Raw genomic sequence first — 17,729 nt, 5'->3', positions numbered from 1 at the left:
TTAGGGATTGGTCGAAAGTATTGCCGGAAAAGAATGGGATGAGGTTGAAGTGGTCCAAAATTGATTGGCTGGCATTGCATCCGGTGCTCAAGTGGCCTGTGGATCCTCCTCATCCATTGCTAGTCCCTCAGAATCCACGGACCGCGGTAAGGTTAGGTTCCAGTTTTGTTGGCGTGCCTCTCGGTCCGTACTTTAGTGGTACGTTAGCGGCTTAGGTCACTAAGTGACCTTGCACATGTGCTCTACTGTACTACTGTGCACTGAGTACCAGCGGTTTTCAACTCATGAAATCAATTGCCAGCCACTACTCTCACATGGACTATCTATCGCTCTGATACTTGGATTGGAAGTAATACACCAAGATCTTTTGAAAATTCTGTTTGTGTGTTGAGGGTGTATGCCTGCGAAGAAAGGCACTCCCGTCATGTAAATATAAATCTAACAGTATCTACTTATTGTCCTAGTAGAAGTGCTGCTGCTGCATGAAGCCTACCGGATAACAGATACAAGTAACTACAGGTATTTGGTGTCCTGAGCTGGGTTTCCAGTTGGAGAATGGTCGGGCGCTAGTGGGAATGCACTGGGACCACCACCCGCCCTAGACTAGGGAGTAGGTACCTAACTTACTATACTCCCCTCGTAGACTGCTAGCTGTCTGTTAGTCAATTCCGCAGTTTCCTCCTCCCACTTATCCATCCTTCCCGTAGCGAACGTCAACCTGAACTACAATTTTAATGTACTGGCACTAATGGGTAGCTGCACGAATTTTCTGTGTCTCCTCTCCGCCCCTTTCTCCGGCAATCATGCAATCGTTGAAACTCCATAGCCCTGATGCTCTCTCCACTCAACTAGCTTGAACCTGATAACTTGTCCCCGGCGCGGTGACATCTAGACTTTGAATTTGACCCGATGAGCTCCTTCGCCAATTGCTGCATGTAATCCGGCGGCGGCGACGGGAGTCCAGATCCATCCATCCTACTCGTAGCACGGAGACGACGGAATTGCTTGCTCAATTACTAACTGGAACTCATCGTTTGGAGTTTTTTCCAGTCTGAAATCTCAATGGGTCAAACATCTCTGCACTATCGAATCGCAGTTATCGAACTCTGGCGAGATCTCCACCCTCGCTTTTTTTTTTTCATGCCCCCCGTTTAGAGGTCTGAATAACTTGTACCAGATCTCTCCGTTCCAAGCTGGAACGTTCGTGATTAACCAGAAGGAATGTCTGCCTTGGATTATGAAAATGTGTTTCATAAGATCAACCTAAACGGGTATGCAAAAAAAGCAGTCTCTAGGCCCTAAAAACCCGATACACTGTTACCTCGTCACCCAGGCCCCATTTCACACTTTACGGCGGCTTTCTTTTAACGTCGGTGGCAAACAAGCCTGTCGGTTGGCGGTCCTTTTCATAGAAGACGCGCCGGGGGGAAAGATGGTAAATTGGGACACGCGAGAAGGGAGGCGGGGAAAGGGAAAGGAGGGAGCGGGTAGAGCAAGAGCGCAAAGCGGAAAGAAATACCTTCTTTCCTTTTCGGCAAAAACGATCGACCTCACACTCGAACCCGATTGTGACCATGCTCCATGCCGACATTATAAGGGCAAATGATACTCGACTCACTACTCATCTGCGAGCATATACCCATAATTACGCGAAGATCATCGCGCTCATCAATCCGGCAACGCCGCAATATTATCATAATCATCATTATCATCATTATCATCCTGATTTTCTCCCCATTGACCTTACTCCGAGGTCATGGCTTATGCTCACCGGATTGGGTTACTGTGTAGATCACCTTCACTATGGAGGTATAAAAACTGCCTGCAGCTGTCAATCCCTTGTGGTTCAGTGCCACGCATACGCCTCGGGTTGGGGACCCATTCAAAGCCCTGATCAATGGGTATAGAGCGCACTCCTGATTTGCCACCTTCATGGAACGACGCTCCTCGATCGATGAAATGACCCCCCTGGGTGGGTTCGATTGCTCATGGAATCCTCGGAAATAGAGCGAGCCCTGCTTCAAGCTGTCATGAGGGAGGGAAAAAATCCCATCGGATTATCTGACTGGGTCAGGGACATAACAGCGGTACCCAATCACGAACAGTTGGAGAAGCCATCGATGCTATCGATGCCAAAGTCCTCCCAGCCACTACGTACCTGGCTGATCCTAGACTATCTATTCTTGTCCTCCAACAACCCACGGAACGTCGGATGTGGCCGATTCGGTTCTGACATCCTGGTCTTTTATAATGGCTTGGAAGATTATTGAACGAGTTGTCTCCCATCTCTCGGACGGCCTGCGACCCTCAAGCCTGGCGGTGTCCGAACCCTCCACTCTGTTCTCCCGCTTTCACGATTCTTCTTTTAAGTTCCTTGCTATATATTTTCCTATGTTCGATCGACGTCTGCCGCAACGCTATACGATTCGGTTTCGATCATTCTTCGCAAGACACGGTGCGAAAAGGGCGCAGACAGACAGCCAGGCAGGCAAGAAACAGCCCAGCCTGTAAACCGCATCCGTAAATACGAAAGGGATTAGATCTTGCTGCTCATTTTTTCTCTCGTTTGAATCCCGTAAGTCACGGAATTGGTGACACTCTTCTACTCCTTCAACACCGCTGTCTACTGAGGGATAAGAAGCAACATTTCGTGTCAGTCAAACCTGCCATGCTCAGTATTAGGATCGAGCTTGTCGATCCTCTGTGAGAGCTGATTGGGTCTCGCTCATGAATTGCTAAAACGTTGAAGCAAGGCCCGATCCGAATCGAAGCACCCGATTTTAAGCTGTGGATATCCCCCTTAGACTGGAGGCAGCCACAGCCACCAAATCCCAAGAAGGAAGGGCGAGAAGGAAACATCCCGTTCATTCACTCACTCACCTCACTTAAGGAGAAGACTGACCGAGTGGAGGGCGAGAGAGTCCGGCTCATCGGTCCCCTCTTGTCGTTGTCGCGGCCCCCGTGGGCGCCACTTTAAGGCAGAGGGAGAGAAAAGACCTTCGCCGCTATATACACAGGCCCCGTCCTTTGCTTCATTTCCGTTCGGAAGTGCATTACCCACCTGCCCTGTGCAGGAGTTGCTCTTCCGAGCTCTGACGGTCAGAAGATCCGTTAGATTGCCCAGGGCTCTGCTAACCTGGTTGGTTTGAAGGCCATTCCTTCTCCATACCTAGTCTCCGCTTCGGTCTTTGGGCTACACTGTGTCTACACAAGGGCTCTTCTTGATGATCGTGATTATTTCTTCCGTTCACCGACACCGAGCCTGCCAACTGTTCAATGGCAAGTACCGTCGTTTCTCTTCTTGTTACTGTCCAGTATCAGACAATCCAGTGCTTAACACCGGAAGATACACTTTTTTTTATCGTTTCTTCACGCTGTTAGCTGCACACACCCTTTCGGCTTCGCACCTTTCCTTCCCCCTCACTATTCTCCACCAAGAGTACGTTCACTTGACTCCTGCTGTTGTCTTTACTCTTTATCTCGGGGCTCGGTTTGCTGGAGGTTTTAAGCGGATGATCTCCAGATGTGAATTGTTTTGGTTCTGGATTCTTTCCTTTCCCCTCCCTCTTTAGTGTTGGGCTGCTTCCCCTTCCCCGTCCTTTGGCCGCCCTCCCCCCCCATCTAATCGCTTTTTCAATTGAAATCCCTCCCCTTTCCCGCTTCCCAATCAGGACCGGCGGCATTTGCGCCTCAGCCAGTCAATCCTGATGAGCCTCAAACCATCCGCCGCTTCTTCCACCTTTTGAGTTACGACTCGTTCCAGCTCCAGTTCTAGCTGGAGCTTGGGGGATGGAATGACCTCAACAAAGATGACCTTAGTGGCTGCGGTCCTGAACATATTTGTGGGCCACCACATACTCTACTTTCTCTGATCTTCGTGGGAAGCAACGAATCTTCTGCTTTGGCATGATACAAGGTAGTCACTAAACTACGGGCTGGTGCCCTCTGCCTGTCCAGTGTCCACGGCAACATTTACCCCCCCCTCCCTTCGGGCAGAGATGTGGCCTACTCTACTGAATGTGGGAGGCCAACTTCTTGCAAGTGCCTGCCGTCTACTCGCCTTACCCTTTTCTTTCCTCCCTTTATGGTCGTTCACCTATACCCCATTTTCTATTCCCCCTACTTCCGCCTATGAGATGGCCTCCAATCTTGCAGGTTCCTCATACCCTACCTGACCCATCTCTTACTACTTCCACCTCGACGCTTAGTCTGTTCTCCACCCTACTTGTGAGGCTGCTCTGAGATTCGTGCATGACTTTTGACAATGTGGCTCTGTGGCTCCTTGCCGTTTGGTCATACAGCTGGAGTGTCTCTTTCAGGGTATTACGCCCATGTGGCAGATCGGGCCACTCTTTTTCTTCCGCAAAAAATCTGTCGGCGTCCAAGTATTCGGAGTAACTTACATCTTTTTTTCTTTCCATCCCCCCCCCTCCTCTCAATTTCCTCACTGAGCCCGGCATCGAATGCCTATTATTGGCACAAATTTTTGGTGCGTGTGTGTGTGCGTGCGTGGGCTGGATCTATTCCTTACAACATTGTGCTATGGTAGCCTTCCCACTAACCACTACACTAATGTGCATGCCCTCCTTCTAAGCCAGAGTTAGAGATTTCCTAGCTTGGTATTTATTGAAAGTTGTTCTGTTGTTGCGCGGATAGTTACATATGTCCGTCTGTTTCCTCCTCGCTACCCAACTCATCTGTGCCTCCCAGAAGTTTACGCGTCTGAAGATTTGTGTATGTCAAGACTCGTTTTAAAAATTCTAACCGGCGTTCATGACACAGAAAAGCCTCTTGTCGGTCATCAAGCAACCCTTGAGCAAGCCCGTAAGACGTGTTGGTAGCTTACAGGTCCTGGGGAAGGTATGTGACAGAGTGCCCTTTTGCCTTTACCGACCACCCCTCTCTAATGCATAGAGATCATACTCATACAGTGAGATTTGCCGTTCCGGTGGTCATTCTCAGCTTGTATTATTCTACCATGCCTAACTCAAGTGATTGCGCTCCAATGGCCCAGCCAAACGCCACACTGGAAGTCGCAGATGGCACTAAACCACCGGCATCTTCGGGAAAAGGCAGCGAAGCAGAAATTGCTTATCGACCACCGGGTAAGTCTGTCTCAAGTTCTGTCGTCCACTTTTTCTTAATGAGTCAGAAGGGGAAAGAGTAAGGATATGAAATCGGAGAGAGCAAACAGCAAGCATTGGATCTTCTTAGGATTTTAGATTGACCTCCTCGTCAGGTTCATCCCGCTTCAGCCAGGCTGCTCAGACTGATAATAAACATTCGCATTCTGATGGGCATGCCTACGCATCCTTCTGTGCACCCGGGAATTTACACTCGGATTCGAATATAAGTGGTTCGAGATCAGTTCTACCAGCTTACCAACTTCACCCTATTATTTACGAGCAATATCCTATGCAACAACAATTCATCCCCACGGCCCTTCCTCACGGGGTTGTTTACCCTATACATGCATTGTCATCCTATGCTCCAGCGACAATGAACGCGAACATGGCATTCGGTGCCCCGTTCCCATTTTATGCGCCGTATGTTCAGCAGCACCAGCAGCACCAGCAGCAGGACCCGCATGTCCAACATAGCACTCCCGGGTACCAGCCGTTGGCACCTAACTCGTCAAGCCACTTAAATGTCCATACCCCCAGTCAGGCACCGTATTCCCAGGGATATTATTCGCAGACCTCGAGCGCAACGGCACCTAAACCTAGTCCCGCGCCGCCAAGTATGTCGGTTTCCAATCACCGGCCACTGCGCGGTCATATTGTCAAGACGGCCACCGATTTGGATAGGGAAAGCAGACACAGCAACACGGACTATGACGTCTCGAAAACAATAGTGGACGGTTCCACGCCTATGCGTTCCCATCACTCCTCGACCGGTAGGTTGGCAGCAACACTCCATGCCAGACTAAACATAATCAAGTGGGTATAGCGGGGGCTAATCCTAGCAGATGCAGCCTCGCGTTCGTCCCAGTCGCCCGGGCCAAACACGTTGCGTGGACCTTTAAGGAAGCCCAAGCAGTCGGGTCATGCTTTGTGGGTTGGCAATCTGCCTCCCGCAACCAATATTATGGACTTGAAAGATCACTTCTCGCAGGAGGCTACGGAGGAGCTGGTAAGCGTCTTTCTTATCTCCAAGAGTAATTGTGCCTTTATCAATTACAAAACCGCCGCTGCGTGCGCTGCTGCTCTGTCAAGATTCAATGATTCTAGGTTCCATGGCGCACGCCTTGTTTGCCGACTGCGGCACGGAACCATACTAGCCAGCGCGAGTCACGAAGCCATAGGGTCTGCTACACCCTCGCCATCTCAAGACCAGAGCGATAGCAAGCAATTAATGATTAACGATGATACGGAGTCGGTTGCATACCGGAAATTCGGATATAACACACGCTCAAGTGCCCGGATGACGAGCAGATACTTCGTTGTCAAGAGCTTGACCGTGGAGGATTTGGAACACAGTCGACAAACCAACATCTGGGCTACACAAACTCACAATGAGGATCAATTGAATCAAGCCTATGAGGTGAGAACATTACCGAACCAAGGGAGAGAGTTGGGGCAGGATTATTCCCAAATCGATATTTGTCTGACGACCTCGATTAGAACGCAGATGATGTTTACCTGATCTTCTCTGCTAATAAGTCTGGTGAATACTACGGATACGCTCGTATGATGTCACCAATACAGGACGATGAGCGCTTGGCAATAGAGGTACCACCGCGACCCAATAACATGCCGAATCTAGAAGAACCAGACATTACTCCTACACCAGCAACGTCGACTGCCGCCAAGGGACGAGTCATCAATGACTCTATACGAGGGACTATATTCTGGGAGGCGGAGTCATCCTCGGATGAGGGCGACATGAAAGCCGACAGAGCAGGTACACAGACGGAGGATGCCAGTGGGCCGAGCCCACAGTTGATCGGAAAACCATTCAGGATACGATGGCTATCGGGCACCCGGGTTCCATTTCACCGTACCAGGGGATTGCGGAATCCGTGGAATGCGAATCGAGAAGTCAAGATAGCCCGTGATGGAACCGAGATCGAACCGGGGGTGGGATGGAAACTCGTACAGTTATTTCATTCTAATGCCCAAGAGTGAGGGAGTGGATCGATTGTCGAAGTGTCAGGGGACAGAAAGAAAACAACAGAGTTGGATAATGGAAGAATAAATATACAAGTGAGCGGATCAACTTATGCCCCGCAGAATGAGTCAAAGCATCGCAGGCACGCAGGCACGCAGGCACGCAGGCAGAACGAAAGCTGATAGGGGACTGCTTCATGATGGGAACCGGCAAGCGGTCCTTTACACCTCTGTTGTACACCACGCCCACTTCTCGAGTCCGAATATGTCGACATTGTCATTTTACATTGTAGAGGGGGGAAGGGTCTTTTACTGTAGGTGGTTGGTTGTAAAATTATCAGTATCACAGTGATCAAATCGCTCTTGGATCTCCCAGGGGATAAATAGATATATCTCAGCATTTGGATGGATGATTGTACAGTACTCAGCTAGTCAGTACTTACATCATGGATAGTAACTTAACTTACCATGGATGCACTAAACCAATGATGAATCATCGACCCCAGTCAACTGGGTTACCTAGTTAGATTAGTAGACGGAAAGGGCTAGATCGCTTTTCTATTTTGTGGGGTAAGAAGCAAACCAAGCAACCTGCAGTCAGTCAGTAACGTTAGTACTTCCGTAACTTAACTACCTAAGGACTAGTTAAGGTATGTGGGATTAACTACACTGTAACTACTCCGTACCGTACATACGTAAGTAGGAAGTACTTACTATTCCATTCATCCATCCATCTTCCTATCTAATATCTCCCACCGCTCTTGATTTCCTCCTCCTCCTCCTCTTCCTCCGCCTCCTCCGCCTCTTCCCTCCCTCCTTCCTTCCTTCTTTCACTCCTCAGAAGGTTCCTTTCTATCCTTCCTAATCCATCACCCTTCCTTCCCTATTACCTCTATCATTCTTTCATCCATCCCCATCATCCCAAATCTCCATTTCATCTCCATTTCATCGCCATTTTATCGCCATTGTATTGATTTAACCTTCTTCTCCTTCCTTTCCCTCTCCCTACTCTTAAACTTTAGGACCTCACGACCTCGCTTATCCCTTCTTCTCCCCTCTTCTCTCTCCTTTTATCTCACCATCCCACCTCTTGCCTGTTCGGAACATTTGCAGACTGTATCTCGGCCGGGCTTCGCTTGGACCGGTGAGTTTGAAAAATTGGTCTCAACGCTTTCCTTCTGCCCCTGCCCCTATCGTGCAACCTTCCATTACCCCTTGGTCAAGCCCATGCCATCCCATCTCATGAACCCCCCCATCATGACACCTCATCTGGCGTCGCCACCGTTACTCGTCGAGTCTCAGTGATCCTTGGATGTTCTTCAAAATCAGCATAACGTGCCGGTGGGTCAACTGATGTATGCTGATTTGCTACAGTTCACTTCCTACGTTCTCCTCGTGTGGTCGTGAGGCTGTTCAGCCCAGAGCGGTATCTAGAGCGGTTCCCAGCCTGAGTCAAGCTATATCGCCCACAGCAAGTTATCACCTGAGCGAGGGCTTCTGCTGAAGTTAGGAAACCTTAACTTACTCTTTCCCCAAACGCACCGTGCTTCTCCGCATAAGGCGTTGCTCGTTCTCATCCCTTTCCCACCCCCCCCACTTACGATATCTTCTTCGAATGGTTTCCCATCACTTTGATCCATGTGATTAAGACATAACCCTCGCTATCTCCTTATTGGCCAATTCACGCGCGTCTTGGCATCATGTCAAATGAACGTTCAACCGACCCTATCTCGGTCCCATCTTCTTCTGCGCACCGACGCCGAGCATCCTTGGCCTCAGGCCTCTCCTTTGCGGATTATCTATCTAGGTCCGGCAGCCAGGGACATTCTGCGGGCGGACCCACGGGCTCTATGGATAGTTCAGTGGGTAATGCACCACCCAGTCAAGGTCGACGACTGTCCATCACCACCTTGGGGCTCGCTGGATCTCCGAACCAATCGTCCCCATGGGGAAGCAAAAGCATGCGGCATGGCAGCATTTCCAGCTCAGTTGGATCCGGTTCGGCAAATCTAGAAGACGCTGTCGTTGAAGACAGTGAGAGTGGCGGACCATCTAGCGCCGCTCCTCACTCTCCATTCGCGCGACGTCTTTCTTTTGGCGCGCAAGCGCTACGAGATGCTCGTGCTGGCAGCATTAGCAACGGTAGATATTCCCCCCCCTGGGATTCCTGCGTCTAGCAGACGACGTTTACCGCCCACATGTAGCAAAAGCTCCCATAGCCCCACAGAGTCAACTGTTGCAAGTACAAATGTTGTTCTTCCCGAGATCGAGATGTCTAACGTGGCTTGGAGACAAATAGGCGAAGGCTTCAACTGGTCTGAAGCCCTGCGAACCCGGGCCGAGCGTGCCCCATCCTTGGGAATAACTTCGCCCAACACGCCTCAAACCCAGCTCTTAAGCGGCTCAGGCCAGCAATGTCACCACCAGCGGGCTACCTCGATTGCTTCGATGGAGCAACCGACTCGCGAAATTCCCAAGCAACCCAAACAGAACAAGCCTGACTTTTTTCAGGAGAAGATTCTTCGCGGCGATTTCATGGATTAGTGGGACCAGTTTACTCCCCACTTCAATTCGAGCCTGCTACTGCCCCCCAATTGTAGTCAACGTTTGATGTCTTCAGAGCAGAGGTTCAGGATTGGTTGATCTGTTTTGCCTTACCATGGACTTCTAGGAGGGATTTATCATCAGGTATGAGGAGTTGTCGAGGGGATTGTAGAGCCGATTTACGAAGCAGGCTGGCGGCGTATATAGCCAGAGAAACCTTGAAAACCGTGTATGTGCCATATAAAAGGCAGTTGGGAAATTTCGATCTTGTTTCACTTTCCCTCTTGTTTCCCTCCATGTCATGACTTGTGTAAACTGAATCTATTAAGGATTATTCGTTCGGTTGATTTGCTCGTCGACACTCTTGGCCCCCTTGACTTTGGTCAATGGGAGTTGCTGGCGGGAGAAAGGCTTCTGTTTTGAGCTTGTGTTTCGAGGGCAGTTTTGGCTGGCATGTTCTGCGGTTCTTCCCTATTTCCAGGCCACTTCTTCTTATCAATGATCTACACAGGGCATTCACGCTTTTCGTTCCTATTGCGAGTGAGTCTATATTCACAGTGTATCACAAGACTGAACTAAATGAAGTTTATTGAGTCTTTAGAACTATTGTTGCCCTTGGTTACACGCTCATATACTGTACAAAGTGGACCAAGTCTTGAGACACTGTCAATTGAGGTGAAGTAAAAGTTCATCTGACATTTTTCCATAAGTCCAGTACATGCTGAGAAGCTGACTAGCTTGGTTCAATAGGGGATGCCGTTGGTCAACAATTGAAACTGATCATATCCCTTCGTCGACACGCTCATGTACGACTTGCGCACAAGCTCACGCATGTGATCAGCTGCCTCCCTCTCATTCTTCTCAGGTACAAATCGGTCTCGGAAATTTTTCAACGTGTCGGGCTTAAAGCAGGGCAAGCCACTATCGAGCATCAAGGACACTATGTGAGAAAGTTTGGCGCTGTGCGGCCTCGACGCAAGAAAAGCCTTCACGACCAGCGATTCGAACCACATGTAGGGCTGAGTACTAGTGGGGCTGTGAGAGCCACTTCCAGAGCCGCCGCTGGGGGAAGTATGTGAGTGATTATTACCACTCATTACAGCAACCATCTCAGATGTCAGTTTGAAAGGCGCGCGCTCGAAGCGCACACCCCCTGGTGCAATGTCGAAACAAAACCCGAAGTCAATATGTATGATGTGGCCTGCATCGTCGATCATGATGTTTCCATTGTGCCGATCTTTGAATTGAAGCAAATAGGAGATGACGGAATAAGCAGCCATGCTCTTCACGAAGTTTGTGCGTGCCTCTTGAAACCGTATAGAATCCTCTCCACCGTACTTAGAGATAAAGTAGTCATATAGACCATTCACAGCTTCACGACCCAGCATATCACGCGAAATTGAATTTGGAAGAACATCGATAACCCCACACCCAGGAGCCGTGGAGGTCACTCGGTAAGGGAACACCCATACGTCAAGCCCGACGCTTGCGAATATGCTTCGAAAAGCAGCAATCATCTGCAGGGCCAACATGTCTTGACGACAATCGTCGCCAACCTTGAAAATAGCTGATTGCCAGACTTCGTAGGTCTCGTCGTTGGACAGACTCTCCCCCGAGATTGACAAGTCGCTGCAACATTGTGCAAGTGAGCGTGTTTCTTTGTGGGTTCCTTGTGCTTGTGTCCGAGTCTTCTGAATCCTGAAGGTCGCCATGTATGGTGCTTTGGCATGACTTTGCAGAGGTTTCCCAGACTTGCGGTCGATACCCACGACAACGCCCTCAGGGTTGCTTGGAAGGTACACTCCGACCTCCACCTTGATCTTGCGAAGCTCTTCTTCAATCTTCTCTTTCTTTTCAGCCTTACTTCTCTTTATATACGGTCGGAGCTTGCCTGAAATGCCAGTAATTTCGTTAAAAAAGGTAAATTCCCTTTCGTAGAATTCACGTTCCTCATTTGTGAAGCTTGCAACCAACGCATCCATAAATCTGTCCAAGGTTGGCTTAAGTGGATCCGGCTGCGAACAATTGTCAGTCCTCTCATACCCCTAGTTGCTCTACGTTTTATCAACTCACGATCTGCGAATCCTCGTCCTTATAGGAATTTGCCTTCATATTCCAGATAACTTGGTGGGCGAACAATTGAGACAGCTTAGCAGTTTCCAGTATGTAACGTTCGACATAGCCCAGGGAATCGTATCTCAAAGCTTGGACTAGTTGTGGGACAAAATAGAAGCGCACGTCGATGGGATGACTCTCTAGAGCCCTCATTGCATATTGTAGTATGAAGGCGTGATTGCCATAAGCGGGCAAGAAGTAGGTCAAGGCTTCGGTTGGATTGACTGAAGCCCAGTAAAGTAAATACTACTCACGTTAGCTTTACCGAATTGACTAGGGCCAAACGTTGAACTTGCCTTCAGTTGACTCGAGACGTCAGTGGGAAGATTGGTACCGAACATCAGCTCCAGACCTTCAGGCTCGTCAATCGCCTTCTCTGGGAAATTGAGCATCAACCAGCGAACATCATTCTTGAGCTTCGCCGATGGAAATCGGGTTGACAGCTGGACCGCCAAGCCTGGATGTTCATTCCAAGCGAGTCTTAAAAGGGTCGTGGCTTCCTGGCTGATCATTAGCCTTATTTCAACTTTGGCCTCCAGCTTGAGTGTTTTAGAGTAGCGAACCTCGGTTAGGGACTTGGGCGAGGATGACTGTGGGCTCGTGTGCTTCCGATCGGAGTCCAGTGGGTATAGCCACACTCTAAGGCGCGATCTCTCATTCTCTATAAAGACATGGAGAAGATCCTGTTTTGATTGCAATGATCTATAGGTCCCTTGTGTTTGGCGAGAAATGGCAGACACCCCCTTTAAGGCAGAAATAACGTCGCGGAGGATGTTGTCTTCAGCCTTGATCTGGAGGCGGTTTCCTCCAAAAGACCATCTGAATTTCAAAGATTAATGAACGCGCTTAACCCGAGAGATCGCATGTGAAATACCTTGGTGAGGTCTTGAACCAGGTCAAAGCGGCTGACAAGATCTGATCCTTCAATTTCCATTGGAAATGTGCATCTTGTGAGCTACAGTCACCCAAAACTTTAAGACTAAACAAGATAACACGAAAGTGCAGCTCTCGCGCTAAAGGGTGACTGCTAGCGTGCAACAATCCTGTCATTGTCGCGTCAACAAGACGGCAAAACAAAGGCTGGGCTTGAGCGTTTGCCAGCCGAGTGGCATTGAAATGACTTTCAAAGAACTCAAGGACTCGCAAGTGTGGCATGAGCTTCTCCTGGGCCCTTTCCTGATTCCGTGCCGCCAGAGTCCTGTCGGTGGGTAACAATTCAATTTTGCTAAAGAATGGATCCATACAGCTTTTTCCAGGCTGTGTTAGCATAGGTGTGGCTACCTTGTCATAGCTGTATACTCACTTGAAGGATGGATCGAACAGGTTCCTTTTGCGATATATTGACCTTTCCCATGCCCCCATTATTTCAGATAACAATTTGACACACATCTTGGGATTCTCATGCATCACACTCAACCAAAGAGACGCCCCGATGTCAATTGACTCTTGCGAGAATTGTTCGAAGGGCACTATGACTAGATAATGTGCAAGATAAGCATGGTTCTCAGCGTCGTTACTCACTAGGGCAGCAGCCTGTCGCAGTGCATTCCGCATTTGTGTGATAGGGACTTTTATTCCATTCCTCAAACGTGTGTGGAGTTTAGAAAGATTATCTTCCATGGTTTTAGCCATGATCAAATTAGAAGAACCTGGTGCAGAGCCATCAGAATCTGATGTTGGTACATCAGCAAGAAAACACCGAGCTGCAGGGGAAGCCTAACCAGAACAAAACTCTAATCCTTGCACGGTGCCATCGACACTTGATGTCTCCGATAATTTGTATCGCTCGCGTGTGGATAACTGGGATATAAAACCGGAGGCTATGTTCAATACGCCACCAACACTACCATTCTTGACAGATCCTAAGAGGAATCAGTTACATGCGTGGCGGTGCATCTCTACCACAAGAGATGATCTGGCAGGCAAAGGATGTATTGGAACGTACCAAGCCGTTGATTACTACTTGGGATCAGCGCACCCATTTCCAAAGCGAATGACCGACCCAGAGAGATCTGGCCGTTTCCGCAGTTGTCATCAGAGACGGAAAGATATGCCTGTAAGGCAGGGTTAGTTGCGGATTGTAGCCAAATATTGTCGCCTCATACCTGGAGAAGTCCTTTGACGTCTAGAGGTGAGATACTCATGACTGCGATCACCCACGTCCGGGCACGCTCTAAAAGAACTTCCAGTGTCCTCTCTCTGAAACTATAATTGTCGGGTAGATTGACTCGGACAAGACCAGTAGGAGAGGTGAAAGATGGCTTCCACTCGTACTCGTCAAGTTCGCCTTCAAAACAAGACTGCCACATGACAGTCAAGAGCTCAAGCAGAGCAAAGAGAGATGTCCTTTCACACAGAGCGGAAGGACACTCTCGCATTATTTTGTCTGCGCAGAGGACGGCAATATTCTGAACTCGTTCAACACGATGGCAGCAAGCAACAAAGAAGCCCGCAAGCTCCCTGGATAGGAACGGCACAGAAAACTGCTCCAATTTCCCAGCAAGTGTCAATGAAAGATGGCAAGAAACAACCTTCTCAGCGATAGCACCCATGCAGCTAGCCATTTCAGCAGTTGCTAGAACAGGGTCTCTGAAATAGCTGAGGATTGTCGTGCAGTTTCCCGACAAAGCGCGAAGACTTTCAACTAGCAATGTAGCGCTAAGAAAAATCACTCGCGGATAGCTGAGGCGTTTGACCTCGACCTCTCGGCCAGGTAATTCAAGTATCAGCTTCCTTTTTTGGTCTAGGATCCGCTGCTGGCTCGATCCGCGCCTGAGCATCGTATTCAGCTCCACGTCGCTCTCCAGCATGTCCATGCGATCTTCGGAGACGAGAGGAGGCGAGTGCCTGGCAAGGACGCGCAGTTCCTCGCAATGATGCTGGGCGACAGCAGAATTGAGCGTTATACCGTGAATCGCAATGTTGAACCAGGCATCTCGGAAAAGAGCCAGCACATCTTGATCATAGCACATTTCTGATCGCGAATTTTTTGTTAACTCATTTCCTGAAGATACAAGCAAAGCCAGTGGTTTCAAAAAAGGGCCGATATCGTCAGGGGCGAGTAAGATCTCCTTCTGATGGTCATGGTCGATATCAGTAGCGGCGCCTTTGTTGACCACACCTTCGAGCAGGTGAATAAGATAAATCTTATACAACACGGACTTTCTCGTGAGCGTGCCGGAGATAAAAGCCATTGCGCCCTGCACGGCTTCGGCAACATTCAGGTAGCCTTTTGCGACACTGTCCTTGTAGGCACGATCATAAAACTTCAGAAGAAGCTGGAACTCAGCCGGGCCAGTACTTAAGGACAATGCAGCAGATTCTTTTATGATATAAGCATCCACTGCGATATTCACCTTCCCTATTTTTTGCAGTAGCATTGACTGTGCCAAAGCACTTATTTTTCCATCATCACATTTACTCGCAATCGTCACAACGGCTTGTATAACTCTACCATAATGTCCTGTTTCTCCCTCGTCACAAGCCGAGGAAATAGCACTATTACTCAAGCCTCGGGACAAGAGAGCAAGCGTGCTCCCAGGAGTTGTCCCGTCACCTAGAAGCTGTAGTTGATGGGAATTGTCTGAGCCGGAGCCATGGCTCAAAGCGTTTCCCAGCGAATAAAGGGTTGTTATGACTGCGTCCTGGGAAAGAATACTTAGAACATGAGCAAGACATTGTGCAGCAACGAGACTAGTCGAACGAGCGGACACGCTTCCATCGACGATAAATTTCAAGAGGGACCGACTGCTGAACGATGCGCTGCTAGGGGATAGCCGAGAAATAATCGCTATGCTTTTTAGCGTAGTTGTCGCTAGGTCTGGGTACGACATCTGATTCGGGTCTGCAACCGTCACCTCAAGCCACGAAAGGAAGTCTTCGCTGTTTGTGGTATCCTCGCTTACGACGATACAATTGAGGTAGCCAGTAAGGGCGAGCCTTTTCACGGAAAAGGCAAGCCGCTGCTGCCAAGGCGAGCCAAGCTGTAAGTAGTCCGATCCATCTTCCAGGAGGCGCATTTCCTCCGCTATAGTTGTTGCCAATTTATCGACGAGGGCCAATTCGGCGTCATTGAGAGACCTGGTTGATTGACGGCCACCAAGATGCTCATTCGGAAGGCCTTCGTCTGAGAGGTCGTGTGTCCCGTTCAGAGACACAGCGCACGATTTGACAAAGTGTGCCAAGCCTTCCTGTAACAACATGGCCCCCAGGGGACGTCCATCGGTAGCATAGCGGTGAGTGTATCGTCTCCAGTCACCCACAAAAGCATCGGGAACACTTGGGTTGCGCACCGTGGAAGAAGCGGTCTCCACGGCTATCATGTATTGGTCTGAGAGTAATGAGCGTAATGTTTCAAGAAGCTGAAGTTTCTCATCGGTAGAACAGAATGAAGCGAAGCGGGCCAATGCTTCCATGAAGCCGACAAGAGACATGGTGATTGATAAAATACGGGCTAGTTCATGCCAATTCTCGTGTCCCGTTGTTTCGGGTTCGTAGCGCTGAGAGGGCGCCACGGCATCGATGGCCTCGGCGCAACTTTGTAAATATGCGCTGAGGGCACCAAAGACAATAGTACGCAGCCCTGCATATTTAGAGCCCAATGATAGGAGAGCCAGGGTAAGATTATGAGTGAGCGCCTCCCACGGAGAAGGTCTCACGTTATGCAGAAAGGGCGAAGGACGGAAGGACTGGCTGTGCGATTCTGGAAGGTATTGACACAGCTGCGACGCGATCTTCGATGCATTTTGGGGAGTAGCGGTGAAATTCGAAGCTTTACATAGGGCAATTATCACGTCTAACTCTCTGGTACCCTGCCGGAATGTCAGTCTTCATGGTTCTCAGTGTACTTACTATAACGGGGCGAAGCATACCATGGAGGTCCGTGGTGAACCTCGGCCTGGCAGGGGACTGCCAAGTGGCCGATTAGCATGCTGTTTCAACGGTTGCGAGATGCGCTCAATCATCGAGCCCGCATCGTGTTCTGGAGCTTGGGCTGCTAGCGTTGCAAGCTTTCCTAGCGCAGCTCGTCGAATAGCTGAGGGGAGCCTACGAGTTCATCAGTATCTGCGGCATATGAGTGGATTGTGGCCGACCTACTCGACCATCATGAAGACGCTCCTTATGAATTGACTTAAGAGCAGTTGTGATTTATGAGTTCTCTAGGTCGATGTGGTAGTTACACAGAGCAGTGGCTGCAAGGCTAAGATATCAGCAGAGAGAATACGGGGTAGCTTGCGAATTCATATATCGCAGGTAGTTAGTGCGTATCTGGCAGTTGCACTCCGAAGGTGGATCCAATATTACGGTGTACTGTACCTCGGCCCGTAGGTAGTTAGACTCACCTACTAAGTGCAGTAATGTCCATGGAGTCACACCCCACTACCCCTGAGGGTTTCCGCCCCCTACGTACTTGGTCAGCCTCAAATTTGAGGGAACTTGTTCAGCTATAGAAGCTATGAAAGCTAACAATCACTACGTAGAAAGACGGCTTATAAGACATCCGAAATTAAACCATGGCACTATGTCGGCCATACTGATAGTGAGCTCACAACAACAGACGGGCTCTTGTAAAGCAAACTTCTTATGATTGGATGTTGTAGTTGGTCTTTCAGCAACAGATCGTGCGTTAACGTCCTTGGTTTCACTGACTTATGCTTTATGGCTTGCCCAATCAGTCTTCTATAAGCTCTCTCCAGAATCCCGCATTAAAAGTTCTAGAGGTACACACTGTTACGATTATCGCTCTCAGAATAACTTTCTTTGGAGACTACCTGCGGAGCTCACTCGTATTAACGTATATCCGCATACCGGATAAACTGGTTACCAGAACGCGTTCTGGTAGTTGACCATCATCATATCTGCTTTTCTAGCTGGATTGTTTTCACATGAGTAGATAAACTAGGACTACGAGTCATCCCAATTTACTTCATCCTGTAGTGTGCCATTAGCTTGTCTATACAA

At 49.2% G+C, this 17,729-nt stretch overlaps 3 protein-coding genes across 3 annotated transcripts; 2 read left to right on the top strand and 1 right to left on the bottom strand.

Annotated features, from left to right (window-relative positions):
• Nucleotides 1-5,499: 5,499 nt before the first annotated feature.
• Nucleotides 5,500-7,127, top strand: BO72DRAFT_497496 (putative YT521-B-like splicing factor; the record flags this gene model as incomplete). Its single annotated transcript, XM_040948694.1, has 3 exons — nt 5,500-5,896; nt 5,969-6,543; nt 6,624-7,127. The coding sequence occupies 3 exons, from the start codon at nt 5,500-5,502 to the stop codon at nt 7,125-7,127; spliced, it is 1,476 nt and encodes a 491-aa protein (XP_040800011.1).
• Nucleotides 7,128-8,809: 1,682 nt separating this feature from the next.
• BO72DRAFT_478374 (uncharacterized protein) lies at nt 8,810-9,653 on the top strand (the record flags this gene model as incomplete). The annotated part of the gene is made up of 2 exons (XM_040947501.1): nt 8,810-9,280; nt 9,339-9,653. 2 exons carry the CDS (start codon nt 8,810-8,812, stop codon nt 9,651-9,653), a joined length of 786 nt encoding a protein of 261 aa, XP_040800010.1.
• Nucleotides 9,654-10,248: 595 nt separating this feature from the next.
• stt4 (1-phosphatidylinositol 4-kinase STT4) lies at nt 10,249-17,043 on the bottom strand. The gene is made up of 11 exons (XM_040950206.1): nt 16,866-17,043; nt 16,640-16,814; nt 13,874-16,579; nt 13,714-13,822; nt 13,490-13,630; nt 13,072-13,417; nt 12,643-13,014; nt 12,332-12,587; nt 12,065-12,268; nt 11,727-12,014; nt 10,249-11,668 (listed from the first exon to the last, which is right to left on the bottom strand). Exons 1-11 carry the CDS (start codon nt 16,874-16,876, stop codon nt 10,397-10,399), a joined length of 5,880 nt encoding a protein of 1,959 aa, XP_040800009.1. The 5' UTR covers nt 16,877-17,043; the 3' UTR covers nt 10,249-10,396.
• Nucleotides 17,044-17,729: the final 686 nt, after the last annotated feature.

Source organism: Aspergillus fijiensis, assembly GCF_003184825.1.
Source record: "Aspergillus fijiensis CBS 313.89 unplaced genomic scaffold BO72scaffold_32, whole genome shotgun sequence".
In the NCBI taxonomy this organism is placed as follows: Eukaryota; Fungi; Ascomycota; class Eurotiomycetes; order Eurotiales; family Aspergillaceae; genus Aspergillus; species Aspergillus fijiensis.
The sequence above is the reverse complement of the archived record's forward strand: the minus strand, read 5'-3'. Positions and strand labels throughout refer to the sequence as shown.